This window comes from Mobula birostris, chromosome 14, assembly GCF_030028105.1.
Source record: "Mobula birostris isolate sMobBir1 chromosome 14, sMobBir1.hap1, whole genome shotgun sequence".
Classification (NCBI taxonomy): Eukaryota; Metazoa; Chordata; class Chondrichthyes; order Myliobatiformes; family Myliobatidae; genus Mobula; species Mobula birostris.
In genome coordinates, this window is record NC_092383.1 from 78,546,412 (window position 1) to 78,569,355 (window position 22,944).

A 22,944-nucleotide genomic window follows, 5' to 3' on the forward strand; every position below is an offset into this window, starting at 1 on the left:
GCATCCTTGCCATAGAGGGAGTACAAAGAAGGTTCACCAGATTGATTCCTGGGATGGCAGAACTTTCATATGAAGAAAGACTGAATGAACTGGGCTTGTACTTGTTGGAATTTAGAAGATCGAGGGGGGATCTGATTGAAACGTATAAGATCCTAAAGGGATTGGACAGGCTAGATGCAGGAAGATTGTTCCTGATGTTGGGGAAGTCCAGAACGAGGGGCCACAGTTTGCGGATAGAGGGGAAGCCTTTTAGGACCGAGATTAGGAAAAACTTCTTCACACAGAGAGTGGTGAATCTGTGGAATTCTCTGCCACAGGAAGCAGTTGAGGCCAGTTCATTGGCTATATTTAAGAGGGAGTTAGATATGGCCCTTGTGGCTACGGGGGTCAGGGGGTATGGAAGGAAGGCTGGGGCGGGGTTCTGAGTTGGATGATCAGCCATGAACATAATAAATGGCGGTGCAGGCTCGAAGGGCCGAATGGCCTACTCCTGCACCTATTTTCTATGTTTCTATGTTTCTATGTCAATTTTGTCTAGTCAATTTGATATTTGTTCGATATTGGCTCCTGAACCAAAGTGGATAACTTCACTCACTCCAACACTGCACTGATTCCACAACCAATGGGCTCACTTTCAAGGGATCCACAACTCATGTTTCCCAGTATTTTTAAATTTATTATTTGCACATTTGTCTTCTTTTGCACAATGGTTGTTTATCACCCTCTATGAAAACTTTTTCATAAATTCTATTGTATTTCTTTTTATCCTGTAAATGCCTGCAAGAAAATGAATCTCAAGGTAGTAGAGTAAATTTACTTTGAACATGTCTGGTATGTTAAAGAGTTTATCAGTACCAAGCTTAATCATCTCTCTTCCAGTGACATGATGCTCTCCATTTATCCAACCCTTCCTGACATTGAACCCTCTCAATTGTAGTCACTCTGCAATCACTCTTTCTCTGGCAACCCACTAACATTTTTATGTAGCATTATAGGGACAATGTTTGGGTCAATTACCATTGGAGAGAATAACTATATTGTTCATCGTCAGCAAAAATCCTTGTCACCCTGTGTCAGGTTTAAATCAGTACACAAGAGTCAGATTCTATATTGAGGGGAGCTGTTTATTTAATAGGTTCCGTATTGTGTTTAGACTTGGTAAGTTCACACCAGCACTATCATTTACATCCAGCCTCCCACCAGTGGAATGGAAACCTCCTCGACGTGCGATCATGAAATGATATAGGAGCAAGCCCAAATTCATGGCAGTGGACTTGTACTTCAAAAAGATGCATTACCTCAGCAGCAGTGGCCTCTGAATCAGAATGTCAGTGGTGTAAAAGCTGGGCTTACTTTCCAAGGTTGGTATGGTCATTCCAACGAACCTTTGGAGTGGGCCACCTACCTAACACTACCAGAGAAGAGTATTATTCCGATTCTGAATCCTTTAATTAAACCATTTCACCCCAAGATCTCTTTTAGGAGCTTCATCCAAAGACAGAACCCATTAAATGCACAGCTCCATCTTTATGCAGAATATATACACGATAAAGCACCAAACTTGAAATTTATACAGAAATGCAAGAAAGAAACAGGCAACAGCAATGCTTGAGGCAAGTTAATGGTACTTGCTGACCTCTTTATGAGAAACCAGATTTGCTATTACATATTTAGTTTGAAAATGAAAATGATTAGATAACAATAATAATAATCCTGTGTAGTTCCAGCCATTCTCTAGAAGCCTGGGTCTTGAACAATATTAAGGTTTTTTTTTTGGTGGGAATGAAGTTAGCATCTCCTTCCTGATCCATCACTCCAGCCAAATGGTTACTGGCTACCACTGGGGGAGAAGGTCCCAGGTTTTCAATAGTCATTCTGTGAAAATGTGCTTTGTTATTTCACTCATGAGGCTCACTCGGTTTTAAAGTTCATTCCCTTGACTAACCTACAAGGGGGTCACAGAACTTTAAATAATCAGAACATGGGGTCCATCCCAATTTTTTCTCTCTCATTTTAATTAGAAAAAAACATTTCTTGGTGGAATTACAAACAAGATACTTAGGTGGGGTGATTGAAAAGTACAGTACAGTGTATTATGCAACTTTTTGCATCAACTTAGACTGCAGAAACAGCATTTGGAGTCTGCCAAACATTAACATACCGGTAGCAGTGTAAGAATTATAACAATATTTTATAAAATATTTAACCATAAAAAAGTACAGGTGAGTTTGCACTAATGAAACCAGCAGCAGCAAGCCAGAGCTGAACCTTATTCCAAAATGTCTTCACAGACATCCCTTTACAGTTGAAGGCTGTAGCTCCTGACGCGAATTCAAATCAACAGATAGTCATATCCCAGTAAGTCGCTTTCTCTCCCGCTGTCTCTCACACCCACTCTCTGCTATACCCACGTAGCTAAAGTCCATAGTGCAGGTTGTCTTGTCAATACAGTTATACAACTGCCTTTAGAAAGTGCAGGCCCTTGTTTTCTGGTACAGCTTCACATCCCTCTGAATAATCTTAAGGAGCAGTCAGCAGCTTGTCCACTTAATAATAAGGCATTGACATACCAATAATAAAAAATAAGAAATACCAGACTGGAGATATTAGTCGCATGCAGCGGATGCTACAGAGCGGTCCTCATTACGACAGCTATAGAGGCCACGTTCTTCACTTTATAAAGTCTCTCATTCAATGGCAGTTGCACCGTTCGGCTTAAAATAGTACATCGCAAATTGTATCGGATTTACTCTTAGACTGCCATTCCCCCCATTGATAAGGAATATGCGGAGATTTACTGAACATGTCCAATGGTTTCGAAATGGTCCCCTGGGAGGTGTAGTCCACCTTGGTGCTTTGTTTGCAGAGTATTAATGAAAAAAATGACAAGCCATGCAGCTAAACTACAACTCCCAAAACGCCACGCGCTTCCACGCATCGTTGAGGCGGCGCTGCTCGCTGCGATCAAGTCTGGTCCAGCCACTCGGCGCGTTTCGGCGCTTTGCAGGTGTGGAAGTCGACCGTCTCCTGGCATTCCTTGCACTTGACCGCACAGCACCAGTGGAACTTGCACTCGCACTTGGTAACGCGTGCGACCCGCGTCGTGTCGTAGCCCCGGCCGCAGCACATCACCTCGCAGCCGTCCATGCCGCGGGAGGACTTGTTGCACACTCGCCCAGCCGTGCCCAGAGATCCTGGAAAACGACAGTGAAGATGAGGTGGTTAGAGGGCAGATCTTAATGAGGTAGACGATATATATTGCACTGGTATCACACTACTAACCAGCCCTTTTGCAGAACTTCTATAATAAATAGAAGAGCTTGCATTGGTATGGTACAAATTTATTATTCAAAATTCAAAGTGACTTTATTATCAAAGTATGCATATGTCTCCATATTCTGCCTGAGATTCATTTTCTTGCAGGCATTCACAGTAGAACAAAGACATACAATAGAATCAGTGAAAAGCTACAAAGACTGACAATCCTTGTGCAACAGAAGACAGGCTGTGCAAATAAAAACAATAGTAATAATAATAAATTTATGCAACTTAAAACTTTTAAGGATATATTTTCATCAACTAAAACAAGATTCAGCACTCCATGCAAGCATTTGGAATTCTTGATAAGAAGTACAGAGCACTAAACTAAAATGAAAGCACAACCCAGAAAAGAATTTTAGTGAAGAATATGTCACCAAAGAAGAAAAAGTTAACTAATGGAAGAACATGACCCTCCATGGAAGACAGCTCCACGATCTGAGCAGACTACATGTCGACAAGGACGCATCGAACGACTGGCTCAGAGTTGGAGACCTCTTTGCAGAAGCAGAAGGGTTCCTAGTGACAATACAGGACCAGGTGGCTAACACAAAAAATAATCCAAAATACATAATAGAAGACGAACAAATTCAAGAATATAAATGCAAAAAATACCAAGAGAAACCAGAAACAATCCAACACATTACAGGATCCTGTAGCAGTTTAACACAAACTGATTACTTATACAGGCACAATAATGTGGCAAAGATCATTCTCCATATCTTGCTTTAAAATACAAAACTCATAAAACACACCATACCTTACTATAAATATAAGCCCAATCCAGTTTTAGAGTCCAAATCCCACAAATTATATTATGACTGATCTATTATTACAATTAGGACAATCCGTAATAACCATCCAGATAAAATATTAAAGGATAAACAATAAAGAACAACTTATAATGCATCTATTCCAAACACACACAACATTCAGAAATGAGTAAGATAGACAGCAAGAGAAAATCTGAGGATGCTGGAAGTCTGAACAACTCACACAAAATACTGGAGGAACTCAGAGGCCAGGCAGCATCTACGGGAAAAAAATACAGCTGAAGTTTCAGGCTGAAACTCGGCAGAACTGGAGAAAAAAAGCTGAGGTGTAGATTTGAAAGGTGGGGGGATGGGAGAGAGAAACACCAGGTGACAGGTGAAATATAGGGGGAGGAATGAAGCAAAGAGATAAGGAAGTTGATTGGTGAAAGAGACAGAAGGCCATGGAAGAAAGAATAAGTGGGGGGGGGTGGGAATGAGCACCAGAGGGAGGTGATGGGTGGGCAAGGAAATAACATAAGAGAGGGACAAGGGGATGGGAAATGGTGAAGGATGGGGAGGTATTACTGGAAGTTTGAAGCCATCAGATTGGAGGCTACCCAAACAAAATATAAAGTGGTGTTCCTCCAACCTAAGGGTGGCCATATCCCGACAGTGGAGAAGGCCATGGATGGACATATCGGAATGGGAATGAGAAGTGGAATTAAAATGGGTGGCCACTGGGAGATCCTGCTTGTTTTGGTGGACGGAGCATAGATGTGTGGCGAAGCAGTCCGCCAATCTTCGCTTGGTATCACCGATATACAGGAGACCATACTGGGAGCACCGGGCACAGTATATGATCCCAACAGACTCAGGTGAAGTCTCACCTCACATGGAAGGAGTGATGGGGCTGTAAATGGTAGTGAGGGAGGAGGTGCGGCACTCGTTCTGCTTGCATGGATAAGTGCCAGGAGGGAAATCTGTAGGGAGGGACGAATGGACAAGGGAGTGGCATAGGGAGTGATCCCTGTGGAAAGCAGAAAGTGGGGGGGGGAGGTGGAGGGAGGGAAAGGTGTGTTTAGTGGTGGGATCCAGTTGGAGACAATGGAAGTTTCAGAGAATTATGTGCTAGACACGGAGGCTGGTGGGGTAGTAGGTAAAGACAAGAGGAACCCTATCCCTGGTAATGTGGCAGGAGGATGGGGTAAGAGCAGACGTGCATGAAATGGAAGAGATGTGGTTCAGGGCAGCATTGATGGTGGAGGAAGGGAAGCCCCTTTCTTTGAAAAAGGAGGACATCTCATTTGTTGTAGAATGAAAACCTCATCCTGAGAGACGTAGATAGATAGATAGGTAGATACTTTATCGAACCCAAAGGAAATTACAGTGACACAGTAGCATTACAAGTGCAGATATAAATATTAGAAGAGAAATAGAAAGAATAAAAAATAAGTTATCTCAAACAGTTTAACAGGAAGGGGTCTTCGCTCCCCCAGTTATAGGTTGACTCATTATAGAGCCTAATTGCCAAAGGTAAGAATGACCTCATATAGCAGTCTTTGGAACAACACAGTTGTCTTAGACTATTACTAAAAGTGCTCCTTTGTTCAGCCAAGGTGGCATGCAGAGGGTGGGAAACATTGTCCAGAATTCCCAGGATTTTCTGTAGGGTCCTTTGTTCTACCATAGTCTCCAGTGAGCCCAGTTTGACTCCTATAACAGAGCCAGCCATTCTAATCAGTTTATTAAGCCTGCTGGCATCACCCATGTTATGCCATTGCCCCAGCACACCAATGCAGAGAGGATTGTACTGGCAACAACAGACTGGTAGAACGTGTGAAGGAGAGGCTCCAAAGGACTCCATTCTCCTCAGAAAGTAGAGGCAACTCTGGCCCTTGTACACAGCCTCTGTGTTGGTGAAAAACACTAGAAATATGCGGAGTTAAAAGAGGAAATGGAATGACCATGGAATATGAACAGGGTATATAGACTGTCCCATTGGTAATACCTACAACAGGTATCGCCCCAAAGTCACTACGCAATTACTTTAAATGATTAGGTCTACACAGCATTATTTATGGAAATCTTCAGAAAGCTGCAATACCAGCCACCACTAGAATAGTGCGAAAGTTCCTAAGAATTGATAAAATGATGGGAAATAATAAAGTCATGGTGGAGTTAGTGGGTGGAGGTGTTGGTCATTCTTAGTGCTTGGAAAAGTAACTGTTTTTGAGTCTGATGGCCCTGGTGTGAGTGGAAGAAACAGTCCATGAACAGGGTGGGAGGGATCCTTCATGATGTTACTGGCCCTTTTCCAGAATCTTTATGTACATATGCCCTTGATGGTAGGTAGGTCATTGCCTGTGATGCATTGGACAGTTTTGACTACCCATTGTAGAGCCTTCCTGTCTGCCACAGTGCAGTTTCCATACCAGGCAGTAATGAGCATGTTGGGATGCTCTCTAGTATGCACCTGTAGAATAACGTGAGTATGGATGTGCAAACTTCAGTTCTCTTCAGCCTCCTCAGAAAGTAGAGGTGTTGGTGAGCCTTCTTGACTGTGTTCTGAGACTATGAAAGATTATGCATGATGTGCACTCCAAGCAGTTTGAAACAGCTGTTGCCCCGATGTAACTGGGGGTGAGTTCTCCTGATGTCTATAACTATCTCCTTTGTCATGTTGACATTAAGGAAGAGGTTATTTGCCTGGCTTCTCCGTGGATTGTCATCTTGTCGTGGTGGAGAGGCTTGTGTGGTCCTGAGATCCCGAGAGCGATGCCGTCTGGAGCTATGCTCCTGGTAGGGTCACCCATGGCGGTAAGATCGAGGGTGAGGTCCCTGACAAAGAACAATCCAACCAGACCTCAATGGTGGAACAGGCTGATGAAGTTACTTCGAACTCAATGGCTGTGAAGGCGTACAAAGGCTGCAACAAATCCATCAGCTCCAATCATCGTGGTTTCCATGCCATTGGAATCAGTTGGTTGATTTGTGAAGTATCGTGTGCCTCTTGGAGTGCAACATCAAGTACACGTTAAACAAATACACGCACATTCTGTAACAGAATGAAGATCATCATCCATGACCTCGAGGGATAGCCACGACGATTTGCCTGGCACAAGCTCTTCCAGCTCATCTGTATGTGGGCTGCCTCAAAATTGTTGGTGATGTGTCCCACCACTGTCACGTCATTGGCGAACTTGACGATGTGTTTGCTCGGGTGTTTGGCCGAGCAGTCATGTGTGAGCAATGGGCTCAGTACGCAGCCCGTGTTGAGGTAATAGTCAGTTAAGTAGTCTGTATTGTTATGTAGGGAATTGTCCTGATTTAGCACTGCAAGTGCCCACAAGCAGCAGTTTGATAATGACCAGGCAATTTACTCTACTAAATTTAGCCGAGGGATACGACACCATAGATAACTGGACTGACCTACTTTGAAATAGTTCTGTGGGATTGTTTACTCTCACCTGAGAGGACAGATGTGATAGCTGTTCAATGACTGAAAAAGGCAGCTCTTTAGTTACTGCCGTTGGTCAGGATTTGTCTCCAGTTTTCGAGAGGGGATACTTGAGTCCCCGTAATTCCAAGCAAGAGTCTTATTACTGATACAGAGACAGGCAGAGAACATCGAGGTTAATATACTGTGCTGCAGACCTGCGGTATCCACGCTTCATAAGCTCTTCAGTATGGGCATAACTGAACATTGATATGGATGGCAAACTTTCTGTTAAACATCAATCCATAAAAACATCATTGGCAATTAGTCAAGGCTGAATAGTACTTAGTAAAACATTTCTCTGGGATCTAAATGTAATCAGAACACGAAAGTATATGACATTGGAGGATCAAGAAAGGCTATTTCTCCCATAACTAATCCTCCCTCATTCTACAGTACCTCCATTCCAAATATCCTTTTGTGTCTCATAAATTGTTCATTTAATTATGTCAACACTTTCACATTGACATTCTTCCTAATCATACCTCCTAAACAGGGGTTCCCAATCTGGGGCCCATGGACCCCTTGGTTAATGGTAGGGGCCCATGGCATAAAAAAGGTTAAAAAAGAATGAAAAAGAATAAATAATAAATATTGAGAACGTGATTTGTAGAGTCTGTGAAAGTGAGTCCATGTGTTGTGGAAGCAGTTCTATGTAGGGGTGGTTCAGGAGCCGAATACCAAGCAAATATCAAATGGGTTAGACAAAATTGATGTGGATTTATGAAATACAACCTGCTGGTGATTTTTGAGGGTGTAACTGAAAGAACAGAAACAGAGAAAACAGTGGAAATGGTGTTTTTACATTTTCAAGAGGCCCTTAATAAAGGGCCCACATTAAGAAGTTAATGCACATAGGATTGGGGGGCTTCAAGGTGATTTAGACAACTTCTTTTCTGCTCTGTATGTTTACTGCTCTCTTATATGTGCCATATGTGCCTTATGCTATGTCTGACTGTTGGTAATGTGCTTTGCACCTTTGGTCTGTACAAATGCTGTTTCATTTGGCTGTATTCGTGGGTATTCATGTTCCTTTCCACACCCTGTGGCACCTCAGGCAGTAACCTTGATGTTCCTTTAGCAGTTTTTGTCTGTTTTTGATGAGGCTGAGTTGCTAGCTTGAACTCAACCCAGCAGGATAGAAAGCGTGCAAGGAGACGGCCAGATTTGAACCCAAGACCACTCGCCTTGAAGTCCAGTGAGGATGCCACTATACCACCAGCTGGCATATTCATGTATGGTTGAATAACAATTAATCTTGAACTTCAGTGAATGGGCAAATACTTGACTAATGCAGTATAATATACATAAATGTGAAATTTCTCACTTTGGCAGGAAGTATAAACAAGGCAGAATATTACTTAAATGGTGGCAGATATAAAGGAATCTGAGTGTCCTATACCAGTAATGAAAGGAAACATGAATTTGCAACAGAAAGTTAAGAAGGCAAATGACATAGTGGATACAATAAACCAGAAAAGGCTGGAAATACTCAGTGGGTCAGGATGCATCTGTTGGAAGAGAAACAGAGCCAATGTGACAGGTTGAAGACAAAGGTTCATAATGGTCTCAATAGAATGAATGGTTAGTATACTGTACATTCACAAGAGGGTCTGAGTAAATGAATAAGGGAGCCTGACTACAATGATACTGGATTTCGATGAGATCATGCTTGAAGTATATTGTGCAGTATTGATCTCCTTACTTAAGAAGGATATACTTGCTATAGTGTGGGGGTTCTTAACCATTTTTATGCCTTGGACCCCTTTGGCAGTCCAATCTCAAAATAATGAATTTAAATACATAAAGTAAAATGCTTAGGGTTACAAAAGAAACCAATTATATTGAAATACAGTTATCAAAATATTTTTAAAAACTAATTTATGATAGAATCATATATATGCTTCTTTATTAACAAATTAAATGGCAAAACTATACACTTAAATATAGGTAAGTTAAGATAAAAATTGATCTTTTAAAGACATATCAGTGTGGAGGCTGTTGTTGCTTTGCTTGAATAAGAACCTTAAACTGTGGGGTGGTCTTTAAAAAAGTGACACACACATCATGTCGGACATTCAACTGCAGAGCTGCCTGACAGTCAGCCAGCTACGTTGCACAAGCGTCTGCAGACAGAGACTGTGATGAGTTCAATCTAGCGACGGGACTAATAACTACCATAATTCTGAAGTAGTCTTGAGCATGTCGTAAGTGATATTTTGAGATATTTGTAACAACTGTTGTTTGATCTTGCTGTTGCTGTTTTTGTTTGCGTGGGAAGTTTGGGGGTTTGGGTTTCGCTAGTTTTGTTTCTTTTTCTTTTTGGTGTGGGGGGGTGGGGTTGATGTCCTTTCTTTTAACTACTTCCATGATTTTTCTGTATTTCATGGCTATCTGGAGAAGACGAATCTCAGAGTTGTATTCCGAGTAAATACTTTGATATTAAAATGAAGCTTTGAACCTTTGAACTGTAATGTGATATGAAAGTATCTGTGGTTTCTATTGCTGACAAAGTCACAGGGGCTGCTAATGCTTCTGTGGTTTGTTGCCTACATTCATAATTGAAGAAAATTCAAAAATTTCACTTAGAGGTTAGTGAAAATAAAGATGTAAATTTTTTCCTGTTCGAGTTTGTGGAAATACAGAAAAACCATGGAAGTTCGCGGACCCCCTAGAATCTATCCACACACCCTCTAGGTGTCCATGGACTCCAGGTTAAGAACCTTTGCCATAGAGGGAGTGAAATGATTGTTCACCTGGTAGATTCCTGGATTGACAGGATTGTCATGTGAGGAGTGATCAGATCAACAATGCCTGTAATCACTAGAATTTTGAAGAATGGGAGAAAAGATCTCATGGGGAAAAACACCATTCTGACAGAGATTGCCATACTAGATATGGGGATGATGTCTCTCCTAACTGGGCATCTAGAACTAGAAATCTTCAACTCAAGATGCTTAGAAAGTTCTTCAATATGGATTTTTCTCCCTCATGGAAGGTGGCGGAAATCAAGTCGCTGAAGGAAATTGATAAATTTCTGGACATAAAAGGCATTAAGGGGTGTGGAGAAAGAACAAGAATGTGGCATGAAATTAGCCACAATAATACTAAAGAGTGGCAGAGGCCGGAAGGACCAAATTTCCTGTTCTTGCCTCTATTTAATGTTTCTAAGTCTAAGTATCATGCATATGTTCTGTTTTAATAAACTAAAGAAAGATAAAACAAGGACTAGCTTTCTTTGTCACATGTACGTCGAAACATTGAAACATACAGTGAAATGCATCATTTAAGTCAACGACTAACCCAGTCTGAGGATGTGCTGGGGGCAGTCCGCGTGTGCCGCCATGCTTGTAGTGCCAGCATAGCATGCCCACAACTTACCAATCCTGACCCGCACATCTTCAGAATGTGGGAGAAAACTGGAGCACCCAAAGGAAACCTACATAGTCATGGGGAGAACATGTGAACTCCTTACAGAGAGGGATGGGAGTTGAACCCCATCCTTCCTTTACATACACTCAGCGGTCACCTTATTAGGCAGCCTATGGTCTTCTGCAGCTGTACCCATCCATTCCAAAGTTTGACTTGTGCATCCAGAGATAGTCTTCTGCATACCACTGTTGTAATGCATGGTTATTTGAGTTTCTGTTGTCTTTCTGTCAGCTTGAACCAATCTGGCCATTCTCCTCCGACCTCTCTCATTAACATGCCATTTTTTCACCCACAGAACCGCTGCTCACTGGTCATCTTTATTTGTCTTTTTGCACCATTCTCTGTAAACTCTAGAGACAGTTGAGCATGGAAAATCCAAGGAGATCGGCAGTTTCTGAGATACTCAAATCACCCCATCTGGCACCGACAACCATTCCACGGTCAAAGTCACTTAAATCGCATTTCTTCCCCATTCTGATATTTGGTCTGAACAACAACTGAACCTCTTGACCATGTCTGAATGCTTTTAAGCATTGAGTTGTTTCCACATGATTGGCTGATTTGATATTTACATTAACGAGCACGTGTTCAGGTGTACCTAATAAAGTGGCCACTGAGTGTAGCTCAACCTCACACTCTCCCCTTCACTTTTATTTAATTATGACTTGAAGGCAGAATTGAAGAACTCAAGATTGGAACCAAGTAACATGAAGAGAAAGTACAAATAGGATTTTATCAAATCTAAAGAGGTGATGGTAGTTAGCAGTTGAGAATGGGATAGTGATCGCAGTGATTGCAGATGTAAAGGTTTCTCCATACTGTTGACACTTTAGAAACTGTTGTTAATGGAAAGTAATTGATTTGGACTCTAAAACTGAGATGGTGTGGTTCGATAATTTTTCCGCAAAAGCAAATTGTCAATGGATTTAATGGCGTGGAAAGTAAATCAGGACTGGGTATAAACTAAATGGATTGCTGGCTGTTGGCCATTTGAATCTCCCAACCAGAACCTATGTCACCTATTGAAGTGCCTGAGCAGAGACCTGGATGGAGACACATGTAGGCAGACTAGGTTTGCTGGGAGCAGAGACTCTTTTTCATAACGTGCTTTGTTCTTCCTCGTGCACTCGTTGGCTATTTCTGAATATTCACACAGACTCCCATTTTTATGTTTTCTGAAAGCTCATTTTCCAAATTGAAGCAACATGTGTTTAAATTTAAACATGAGAAATTCAACATCTGGAGCTGAGTGCATTTTTGTGTGATGTAAAATCTTTGATCTAACACTTGAATTGATCAGTTGCCTCTATGTGGGCCACTCTTGAGAAGGTGCTTTACATTCAAAGCCTGCAAAACCTGATGGAATTGTTTGATATACCAAACGCTCCCCACGGTGGTCCTGTGAACATAATGACTCCAATTCTTGCACTTGTGCCAATTTATCATAAGAACCAGTAAATTACAAAGGTTACACGCCAGATGCCGTGAATGGAACCGATCAAGCAGATAGAAGTGTAGGTCTCAATAATTCTAACACAAATTCTTCAGCGCTCCGGTAATTTCTAGCTGATGCTCTGATCTAGGTGTGCAGATAATAACATATGAAGATAAGAAACAGGACCAAGGGCAGGCTAGTCAACTCCTTGATCCACCTCTGTCATTCAATGAGATCGAGGGTAATCCAAATTTTGCCGCTCTCTCTCCCCGTACCCCGTGACACCTTGACTGTCAATTTTAACCTGGAATACCAAGACAACAAGAAATTGCAGAGAGTTGTGAATGTTGCCCAGTCCATCGTACAAACCAACCTCTCCTTCACTCAAGCAACACACATCAAAGTTGCTGGTGAATGCAGCAGGCCAGGCAGCATCTCTAGGAAGAGGTACAGTTGATTTTTCAGGCCGAGACCCTTCATCAGGACCAACTGAAGGAAGAGCTAGTAAGAGATGCCTAGAGATGCTGCCTGGCCTGCTGCGTTCACCAGCAACTTTGGTGTGTGTTACTTGAATTTCCAGCATCTGCAGAATTCCTCGTGTTTGCGCTCTCCTTCCCTCACCCTGTCTACACTTCCCACTGCCTCAGGAAGGAAGTGAACACAATCAAGGATGTTTCCCACTTTGGTCAATCTCTCTTTTCCTCTTTCCTGTCAGGCAGAAGATACTAAAGCCCAAGAGCATGTACCACCAAACTCAAGGGCAGATTCTATGCTACTGTTATCAGGTATTTAAACAGACCTTTTAAATGCTAAAAGATGAACTCTTGATCTTCAAATCCACCAGTCATGACCCTTGCACTTTATTTGTCTATTTGTTTTCTTTATAACTACAACACTATATTCTAAATTCTGTTGTATTGTTACTACTTTGATGTCATTGTGTACCTTCATAAAGACCATAAGACATAGGAATAGAAACAGGTGATTTGGCCCATCAAGTCTGCTCCATCATTCCAACATGGCTCATTTATTATGCCTCTCAACCCAATATTTCTGCTTTCTCCCCATAACATTTGATGCTCTGAATAATCAAGGACCTTGCAACCTCAGATTGTCTCTGGCAATGGATTCCACAGATTCACTACCGCCTTGCTAAAGAAATTCCTCCTCATCTCTGTTCTAAAAGGATGCTCCTCTATTCTGAGGCAGTGTCCTCTGGTCCTAGTCTTCCCTACTATAGGAAACATCCACTCCACATCCACTATATCCCAACCTTTCAAAATTTGATAGGTTTCAATGAGATCTGCCTTCATTTTTCTAACCTTCAGCAAGTACAGGTCCAGAGCCATCAAATGCTTCTCTTAACTGCTACATTCCTGGGATAATTCTTGTGAATCTCCTCTGGACCCTCTCCAATGCCAGCACATCTTTTCTTAGATGAAAGGTACCCAAAGCTGCTCACAATACGCCAAGTGTGAGCTGACCAATGCCTTATAAAGCTTCAGCATTACATTCTTGCTTTTATGATGAGATGAATGCTAACATTGCATTTGCTTTCCCTAGCACTGACTCAACCTGCAAGTTAACCTTTAGAGAATCCTGCACGAGGTCTCCCAAGTCCCTTTGCACCAATGGTTTTGGAATTTTCTCCATGTTTAGAAAATAGTCTGCATCTTTATTCCTTCTACCAAGGTGCATGACCATTCACTTCCCTACACTATATTCCAACTGCCACTTCTTTGTCCATTCTCCCAAACTGTATATTCACTTGTCACTGGCAACCAACCAACCAGTAAAGCTTCCTTTATTCAAAGTCTTTGCCTCCTGCCAGTCAGCCAATCCTCTATCCATGCTAGTATCTGTCTTGTAATACCAAGGGCTCTTATATTGTTTAGCAGCTTCATGTGTGGTATCTTGTCAGAGACCTGAAAATCCTATTAAGCAAATCTACTTACTGTTCTTTCTCTATTGTGCTTGTTATTTCCTCAAATGGCAGCAACTCAATGCATAAAATAATGCAGTTATGGTCAAGAGGTTCAGTTATTGTTTAGACCAAACATCAGAAGGGAGAAGAAATGTGATCTATGTGACCTTGACTGTGGAATGATTGTTGGTATCAGACAGAGTAGCTTGAGTATCTCAGAGTTTATAGAGAATGGCGCGGAAAACGAAAAAAACATCTAGTGGGGTTTAGAGATACAAATTTGTAGTGAGATCACAAACAGTAGTAAGAAACGTAAGTTTATTATAATAGGTGATTTTAACTTTCCACATATTGATTGGGACTGCCATACCGCAAAAGGACTAGGTGGGATAAAATTTGTCAAATGTGTTCAAATGTGTTCCTTAATCAATGCATAGAAATCCCAAAGAGAGAGTGTGCAATACGTGATCTGTTATTACACCACTCAGCCAGATTTTCAATCTCCCCCCTGAGTCTGGAGATCTTGAGTTATAAGGAAAGATTAAATAGGTTAGGACTTTATTCCTTAGAATTGAGAAGAGATTTGATAGAAGTATACAAAATTATGATACGGTAAATACAAGGAGGCTTTTTCCACCGAGCTTGGGTGTGACTACAGCTAGAGGTCATGGGTTAAGGGTGAAAGGTGAAAAAAGGTGAAAAGTTTAAGGGAAACATGAGGGGAAACTTCTCTGCTCAGAGGATCATGAAAGTGTGGAATGAGCTGCCAGTGGAGGTGGTGCGTGCAATTTTGATTTCAATGTTTAAGAGAAGTTTGGATAGCTACATGGAAGGTAGGGGTATGGCGGTCTATGGGCCGGGTGCAGGTTGATAGGAGTAGGCAGTATAAATGGGTTGGCATGGAATAGATTGCCAAAGGTCCTATTTCTGTGCTGTATTTTTCTATGATTCTAGTAACTCAAATAACCAAGCATTAGGACAATGGATGCAGAAGAACCTCTCTGAATGCACAACATATTCACAACATTCTACAGATGCACAGTATGTGTGAATTGAATACGTCATCACAGTACCATGTGATACGTGCGCACATCGCTTAAAGAACTAACTTAAGCCTCGTATCTCTCAGCTCTCTTGATTTCCTTTGAATAAGTGCAATGCTTTGAGGTTACAAAACATAACAATGGTGACGAAGTATTTTTAAAATGAACTCGAGACGGCTACCGACCTGTTGAAATGCAGCGAGGAATGGCAAGTAAATAAAAGCAAAGCACACCACGTGCAGAGGTGCTTGAGTTAAAAAAAGGCAGAAAGTGGAAGAAATCACAGGTTCATAAACTGAGTACCAGGTGATAATGTCAAAAAAATGAGCAGAGATGGCTGGCTATATCAGAAAGATAGACGTGTTCAGTTGCTCAATGGGTAACTGACTCATGTGTAGTGATCTAAATGAACATTATTTTGAAGCAAATGAAATAGCCAAAGAGAAACAAGTACCAATTTTCCTGAGTGCATTGGGTTTTAAAGCATACAGCTTCAAAATTTAACTGCTCCAACAAAACAAGCAGAAATGAGCTATGCTGATATCGTGAAAGCAATGCAGGAACATTTAAAACCAAAACCATTGGTGACTGTAGAATGCTTTAGGTTTCATTAACAGAATCAAAAGGAAGTGGAGTCCATTTCATTGTACGTGGCTGAATTGTAGAGATTGAGCATTGACAATTCGGTAAATATGGTCTTAATGATGCACTGAAAAATTGTTTAGTTTGTGGGATCTTACAAGGAAGCAGTCAAAATTGGCTTCTAACAGAAGCACAACTTACATTTAAAAGACCAGTTGAAATTGCTATATCAATGGAAACAGCAGATAGAGATGCAATTGAGTTGCAGTCAGGAATTAAAGTAAACGTGAACAAAATTGCAATGTCTAAACAGAAACCGACCTGGCTGAACAAATTTTGTTACCATTGCAGCCGGGAATCACAAACTAATGCTGATTTAAGGGCAAAAGTTGCAGAAAATGCCGCAAAGTAGGACATAGGCAATGAGCATGTTGGGCAGACAAAAATAAATGGACTGCACAGAGAAAAGAAAAACGTCATAGTTCAAGTTGCAGCTTCAAAATAAATAGTAATCTGCATGCTGCTCATGAAAAATCTGATAATGATGAGAGTGACACAGGACTGAGTAGCCTTGGGATTTAAAATATGAAAACTAGTAATAGACAAACAATATAGCTTACACGCAGAAGTGAATGGCAAATGAATTAAAATGAAATTAGGCACTGGTTCAGCTGTTTCAGTCATTCCACAAAATGAGTTTGAATGGCATTCTAAAGATACTAAACTGAAGCCTCCAGATATCTAACTAAGAACTGACACTGGAAAAAAAGATAAATCCTGTGGGGATGACATTCATAACAGTGAAATACAACAACCAACAAGCCACATTAATCTTGTATTTGGTAAAAACAGGAGGCCCAGACTTGTGGGAGTGTGATTGGCTGAGACAACTACAACTTGATTGGAGCTCCATCCGTCATTTGCATGCCAGATCCCTTGAAATGGAATCAATTGTTTCTCCCACTCCCATCATCGAGGGGGGCTACTTAGTATCTATGCGAGGACCACCCAACTCAAAAACAGCTACTTTCCCAAAGCTGCAAGACTGATCAACACCTCTACCCACTACCTCCACCATTATTATTTCCCATCAGTTACCTTACGTACAACTGAGCATCACTTTATGGCCATATATACATAAGGTATCATATTTATTTATATTTATTGTTTATTATTATTATTGTGTTCTTTATCTTTTGTGTTTTTTTGTGCTGCATTGGATTCGGAGGACCAAATATTTTGTTCTCCTTACACTTGTGTACAGGAAATGAAATTAAACAATCTTCAGCAACACACACAAAATGCCAAAGGAACTCAGCAGGCCAGGCAGCATCTATGGGAAAAAAGTACAGTCGACGTTTTGGGCCGAAACCCATCGGCAGAACTGGAAAAAGAAAGCTGAGGAGTAGATTTGAAAGATGGGAGGAGGGGAGAGAGAAACACCAGGCGATAGGTGAATCATTGAGGGGGAGGAATGAAGCAAAGAGCTAGGAAGTTGATTGGTGAAAGAGACAGAAAGCCATTGAAGAAAGAAAAAAAGGGGGAGCGAGGAGAACCAGAGGGAGGCGATGGGCAGACAAGGAGATAACATGAGAGAGGGAAAGGGGATGGGAAATAGTGAAGGGGAGGCATTACTGGAAGTTTGAGAAATCGATGTTGATGCCATCATGTTGGAGGCTACCCAAATGGAATATAAGGTGTTATATTCCTAAGTGTGGCTTTATCCCAACAGTGGAGGAGGCCATGGATGGACATATCGGAATGAGAATGGGAAGAGGAATTAAAATGGGTAGCCACTGGGAGATCCTGCTTTTTCTGGCGGATGGAACATGGAAGCTGGGTGAAGAGATCTTCCAATCTACGTCGGGTTTCACCAATATACAAGACACCACACCGGGAGCACTGAACACAGTATATGATCCCAACAGACTCACAGGTGAAGTGTTGCCTCACCTGGAAGGACTGTTTGGAGCTGTGAATGGTAGTGAGTGAGGAGGTGTCACACTTGTTCCATTTGCAAGGATAAGTGCCAGGAGGGAGATCTGTGAGGAGGGACGAATAGACATGGGAGTTGTGCAGGGAGTGATCCCTGCAGAAAGCAGAAAGTTGGGGGGAGGGAAAGATGTGTTTGGTGGTGGGATCCAGTTGGAGGTGGCAGAAGTTTCAGAGAATTACGTGCTGGATGCAGAGGATGGTGGGGTCGTAGGTGAGGACAAGAGGAACCCTATCCCTGGTAGTGTAGCAGGAGGATGAGTTAAGAGCAGACTTGCGTGAAATGGAAGAGATGCAGTTGAGGGCAACGTTGATGGTGGAGGAAGGGAAGCCTCATCCTGAGAGCAGATGCGGCGGAACCAGAGGAATTGAGAGAAGTGGATGGCGTTTTACAAGTAGCAGGGTGGGACGAGGTATAGTCCAGACAGATGTGAGAGTTCATTGGTTTATAAACAGTCCCTATGCGACTCTCTTAGAGTATGTTTGTAATTTGTGATGCTATAATTTATAAGGACAGATATTCTGTTTAAGGGTATGATGTGCTCTGACTTTAAGGCAAAAATGCTCTGAAACAGGGATACTGTTGCTCTGACCTATGTGAGCATTTGGTCTGATGGAGAGGTTCAGCTAGTCTTCTTGAAGGGAGCAAACACTTTCAATGTAGAGGATCAGTCAATCTGACGTAGGTGAGTGGGTACTCTAACCTATGAGTGCTCTGATCCACACATTTACATGTTCTCATCAGAACAAGGACATTGCCTGATTTTAGGGTGCAGACTCTCTCCTCTGCTGATGGAAGTGTCCCGGCAGGGGAGCAAAGATTCTGATGTAAATACGTATGATGTAAAAGTCACAGTCTTTTTGTGTGCACGGTCTATTTTCCTAGGATTGGGGCAACATGAACTAGAAGGCTTATGGTGAGACTTGAGAGATTTAATAAGAACCATATGGCCAACTTTTTCAGCCAGAGCTCAGCATATGGAATGAGATGCCAGAGGAAATGGTTGAGGCAACATTAGCAACTTGAGAAAAAACACGTGGACAGGTACAAAGATTGGAAAGGTTTAGAGAAGGGGATACCAACCTTTTTTATGCACGGACGAACTCCATTAAGCAAGGTGTCCATGAACCCCAGGTTGAGGGGGATGTTGGCCAAACATGGGCAAATGGGCCTGGTGTAGATGGGAATCTTTGTCAGCATGGACCAGTTGAGCCGAAGTGCCTGTTTCCATTCTGCACGGCTCCATGAGAGCGATTCACGCTAGGTGAGGAGATGATGTGGCCATGTGTCACTGATACGGTGATATAGTGGAGATGTACAGATGCTCTGAGTTAGGATGCTTTCATCTTGGGGAGCACATATCTTGCTGTCAGTATATAAAGATTCTGATCGAGGGCTGCATGCACTGTGAACTTTGGAATCAGCTACTCTGATGTGAAGGTGAAGTTTCTCGGATTTGAGGGAGAAGATTCTCTGTCTTAAGGGGTATGCATCTTCCTGTCAAGTGTCGTTGATGTTCTGATACAGATAAACTGAGGAGATCTTGTGAGTGTCTCCAGGCTGATCAAGGGGTGGAGAAACTTTGAGCTTGTGGAGCGGTGGTCTTATCGACGGGATACATATTTTGCAGAAACTCTGTTTTAAGGCTGCAAATGCTCTGCTCTAGAAGTTTGGGTACTGTGATATAGAGAAACACATTAGCTGATCTAGGCAGACAGTTGTATCAAGCTAGACGTGCAGTGACAAAAGTCTAGGGGAACGAATGTTCTCATTGAGGAGAGAAAATGCTCTGATATCTATCACCAAACTTTCTGATCTAGAGTACAGATTCTCTGTCCTACAGGTGCAAACTTTGTGTTCTGATGCCCTGATGTTAGGATGCAACTACTTAGGGTATCGCTGCTTTGATCCATGGGAACAGATAATCTGATCTGTTGGAACAATGATCTAATCTAGAGTGTTCTTACTGAGGGGAGCACATTCTGTGATCAATGTTTACAGATACTTTGCTCAAAAGGTTTACATTCTTTGATGCTTTAGATATCTTGATCTTGGGTGTGGGTGCCTTTTGCTAGGGAAGAGATTTAAAGACAGAAAAATGCAGCTGAATTCAGTTTCTTCAGCCCAATTTGTTCATGCCAACCATGGTGCCCACCAAGCTGGTAGTATTTACCTGCATTTTGCCCATTTCCCTCTTAGCCCCTCCCTTCCATGAATTTATCCAAATATCTTTTAAGTGTTGCATTGTACCTGCCTCAACTCCTAAATGGCAGCTTTTTCCAATTATGCACCACCCTCTGCATGAAATTGCCCCTCTAATCACTTTTAAATCTTTAACCCCTCACCTTAGACCTATGCCTTCTAGTTTACTAGTTTTTAGTTCCACTTCCCTGGGGATAAATCCATGTGTGTTCACCCTGTCTGTATGCCTCTTGATTTTATACACCTCTACAAGTTCACCCCTCATTCTCCAATAATCTAAGGAAATATATATTTTTTGTTCTTGAGTAGTAGAAACCCTGATAAAGAGGATTATTTCATTTTATTTTTTTTAGAGATACAGCACGGTATCTCTAAAGAGCCTGAGGCACCTAATTACATCAATGTGACCAATTAACCTACTAACCCATACATCTTTGGAACGAGGGAGGAAACTGGAGCGCCCGGAGGAAATCCATGTGGTCACGGGGAGAACGTACAATCTCCTTGCAGACAGTGGTGGAATTAAACCGGAGTTACTGTCTGTAGTAACATTACACTAACCAGACATTGAATGGGAGCATTCAACTTACGAATGCTTCCATCGGTTAGAGTAGCTCAATTGTGCTAGATTGAGATACTCTAACTGATAGGAGCATTCACACTGGTCTTAGCGTGGATGGTGGTGGGGCAAACAACGATACGATTGAGTGGAGCTGGTGCTTTGAACCAGTGGAGTAGATCTTCTGGCTGAAGTATGAAGTTGCTCTGATGGAAGGGGATTAAAAACTTTGATTGAGGAGTGGCGATGGTCTGATCCAGGGGATCAGACAATGTGAACCAGGGAAGCAGACCCCAGCCCCTCTGATCTGGGTCAGGTTCACAGATCTAGAGGAGTGGGACTGCAGGAATCACTGGGGTGCAGTTACTCTGGACTGTGGGAGCAGATGCTCAGATTCAGTAGTGTTGTTGCTCTGATCTAGGTGAGGACCTCATCTCAGCCTAATGGTGCATATGCACTGTGGGGTGCTCCTGTTCTGATCTAGTGAGATAATTTCTTGTATCCAGGTGAGGACCTCATCTGAGCCTAGTGGTGTGGGTGCAATATGAGGAGATCATGTTCTGATCTAGTGGGACAACGCCTTGTATCCAGGTGAGGACATCATCTGAGCCTAGTGATGTGGGTGCACTGTGGGGTTCTCCTGTTCTGATCTAGTGAGATAATTCCTTGTATCTAGGTGAGGACCTCAACTGAGCCTAGTAGTGCAGGTGTATTGTGAGGAGATCATGTTCTGATCTAGTGGGACAACTCCTGTACCTAGGTGAGGACCTCATCTGAGCCTAGTGATGCAGGTGTATTTTGAGGAGATCATGCTCTGATCCAGTGGGACAACTCCTTGTATCTAGGAAGGCACAAGCACAGATCCAGTTGTGCAGCTTTGTTTATCTCGAGGAATCGACAGTCTAACATGGGAGAAGTTGTTCTGTTTTAAGTTACAGATTGCTTAGATTTAGTGTTGGGCGGGGTGGGGTGGGGAAGAAACACCTGATCTATGGTACAGATGTTCTGATCTGGGAATGCAGATGGTAGAACCAAAGGGACATGGGGGGGGTGAATACAATGTGAGCTTGTTGGGAGGTTCAGAAGCCACAGATCCACACCACCAGGTGCAAAAACAGTCATTATCCCTCAACCATCAGGCTCTTGAACCAGAGGGAATAACTTCACTCAACCTAACACTGAATTGTTTCCACAACCTATGGACTCACTTTCAAGTATTCTAAAATGCATGTTCTTGATATGTATTATTTATTGATTTATTATCATTATTTTTGTTCCTGTTTTGTATTTGCACAATGTGTTGTCTTTTCAATGTCAGTTGTTTGCCTGTCAGTTGTGAGCAGTTTTTCACTGAATTTTTTTAATGTTTCTTTGTCTTCACTGTGAATGCCCACAAGAAAATTAAACTCAGGGTAGTATATGGTGGCATATATGAACTTTGATAATACATTTCTTTGAACTTTTGAACTTTGAACCATTTCATTTGTCTATGGGCAGCAAGCGGAAACCAGAGACAGTAGAGAAAATCCCCATAGAGTCACAGGGAAAATATGCAAGCTCAACACGGGCAGCACCAAAAGCCAGGATTAAATCTGAGTCTCTAGCACTACAAGGGAATGGCTCTACTGACTGCATGATTGTGCCACCCCAGTGGTGTTCTGACTGACTGGTGGAAGTACTTTGACCTTGGGTTGCAGGTGCCTTCAGCTGGGGTGCAGGTAGTTCTGATCTAGAGGAGAAAGTCCTTTTACCTAGCTGGGTAGGAGCACAGGAAACAGATGACCTGAATTAGGCAAAAAAGTGTTCTGAACTTGGGTTTGAAATGCCCTGAATCGCAGGTTCAGATGCACTAATCTAGAAATGCTGGTGTCCTGAATATATGCTCAGAACTTGGCGTGAGGTGGCTGAGATGTGGTGCTGCACAGTCTCTGGTCTAGGGAAGATGTTCTAAGCTTGGGGTTCAGATGGTCCGATCTAAGGGCTCTAGTGCTCTGATGTAAAGGCTCTCGTGCCCTGATCTGGGAGCACATGTGCTCTTATCTACTGGTGTAGATTTTCTGATTGAGGTGCGAGTACTCTGATTCTCTTATTTAGATATTCAGAGAGTCTGATTTTATGACGCCAACACTATAATCTGTAGAACAGATACAGTTATCTTCAAGCAGGAGTCACAAGTGTTTGAAAGCAAGATTACAATGTATAAAA

The 22,944-nt window shown here is 42.2% G+C and overlaps 1 protein-coding gene across 2 annotated transcripts in view; it reads right to left on the reverse strand.

The window, feature by feature from the left end:
- Positions 1-22,944, reverse strand: part of wnt2bb (wingless-type MMTV integration site family, member 2Bb) — a 115,754-nt gene that overhangs the window by 46,410 nt on the left and 46,400 nt on the right. The window contains exon 5 of one of the 2 annotated variants that reach the window (XR_011889120.1): positions 2,594-3,194. Coding sequence is in view for 1 of the 2 variants with exons in the window: in XM_072278728.1 (XP_072134829.1) it covers positions 2,965-3,194 (230 nt within the window). In the remaining variant the exon portion in view is untranslated. Of the gene's footprint in view, positions 1-2,043; positions 3,195-22,944 lie in introns of those variants that run through there. The other variant, XM_072278728.1, reaches the window with a different exon arrangement.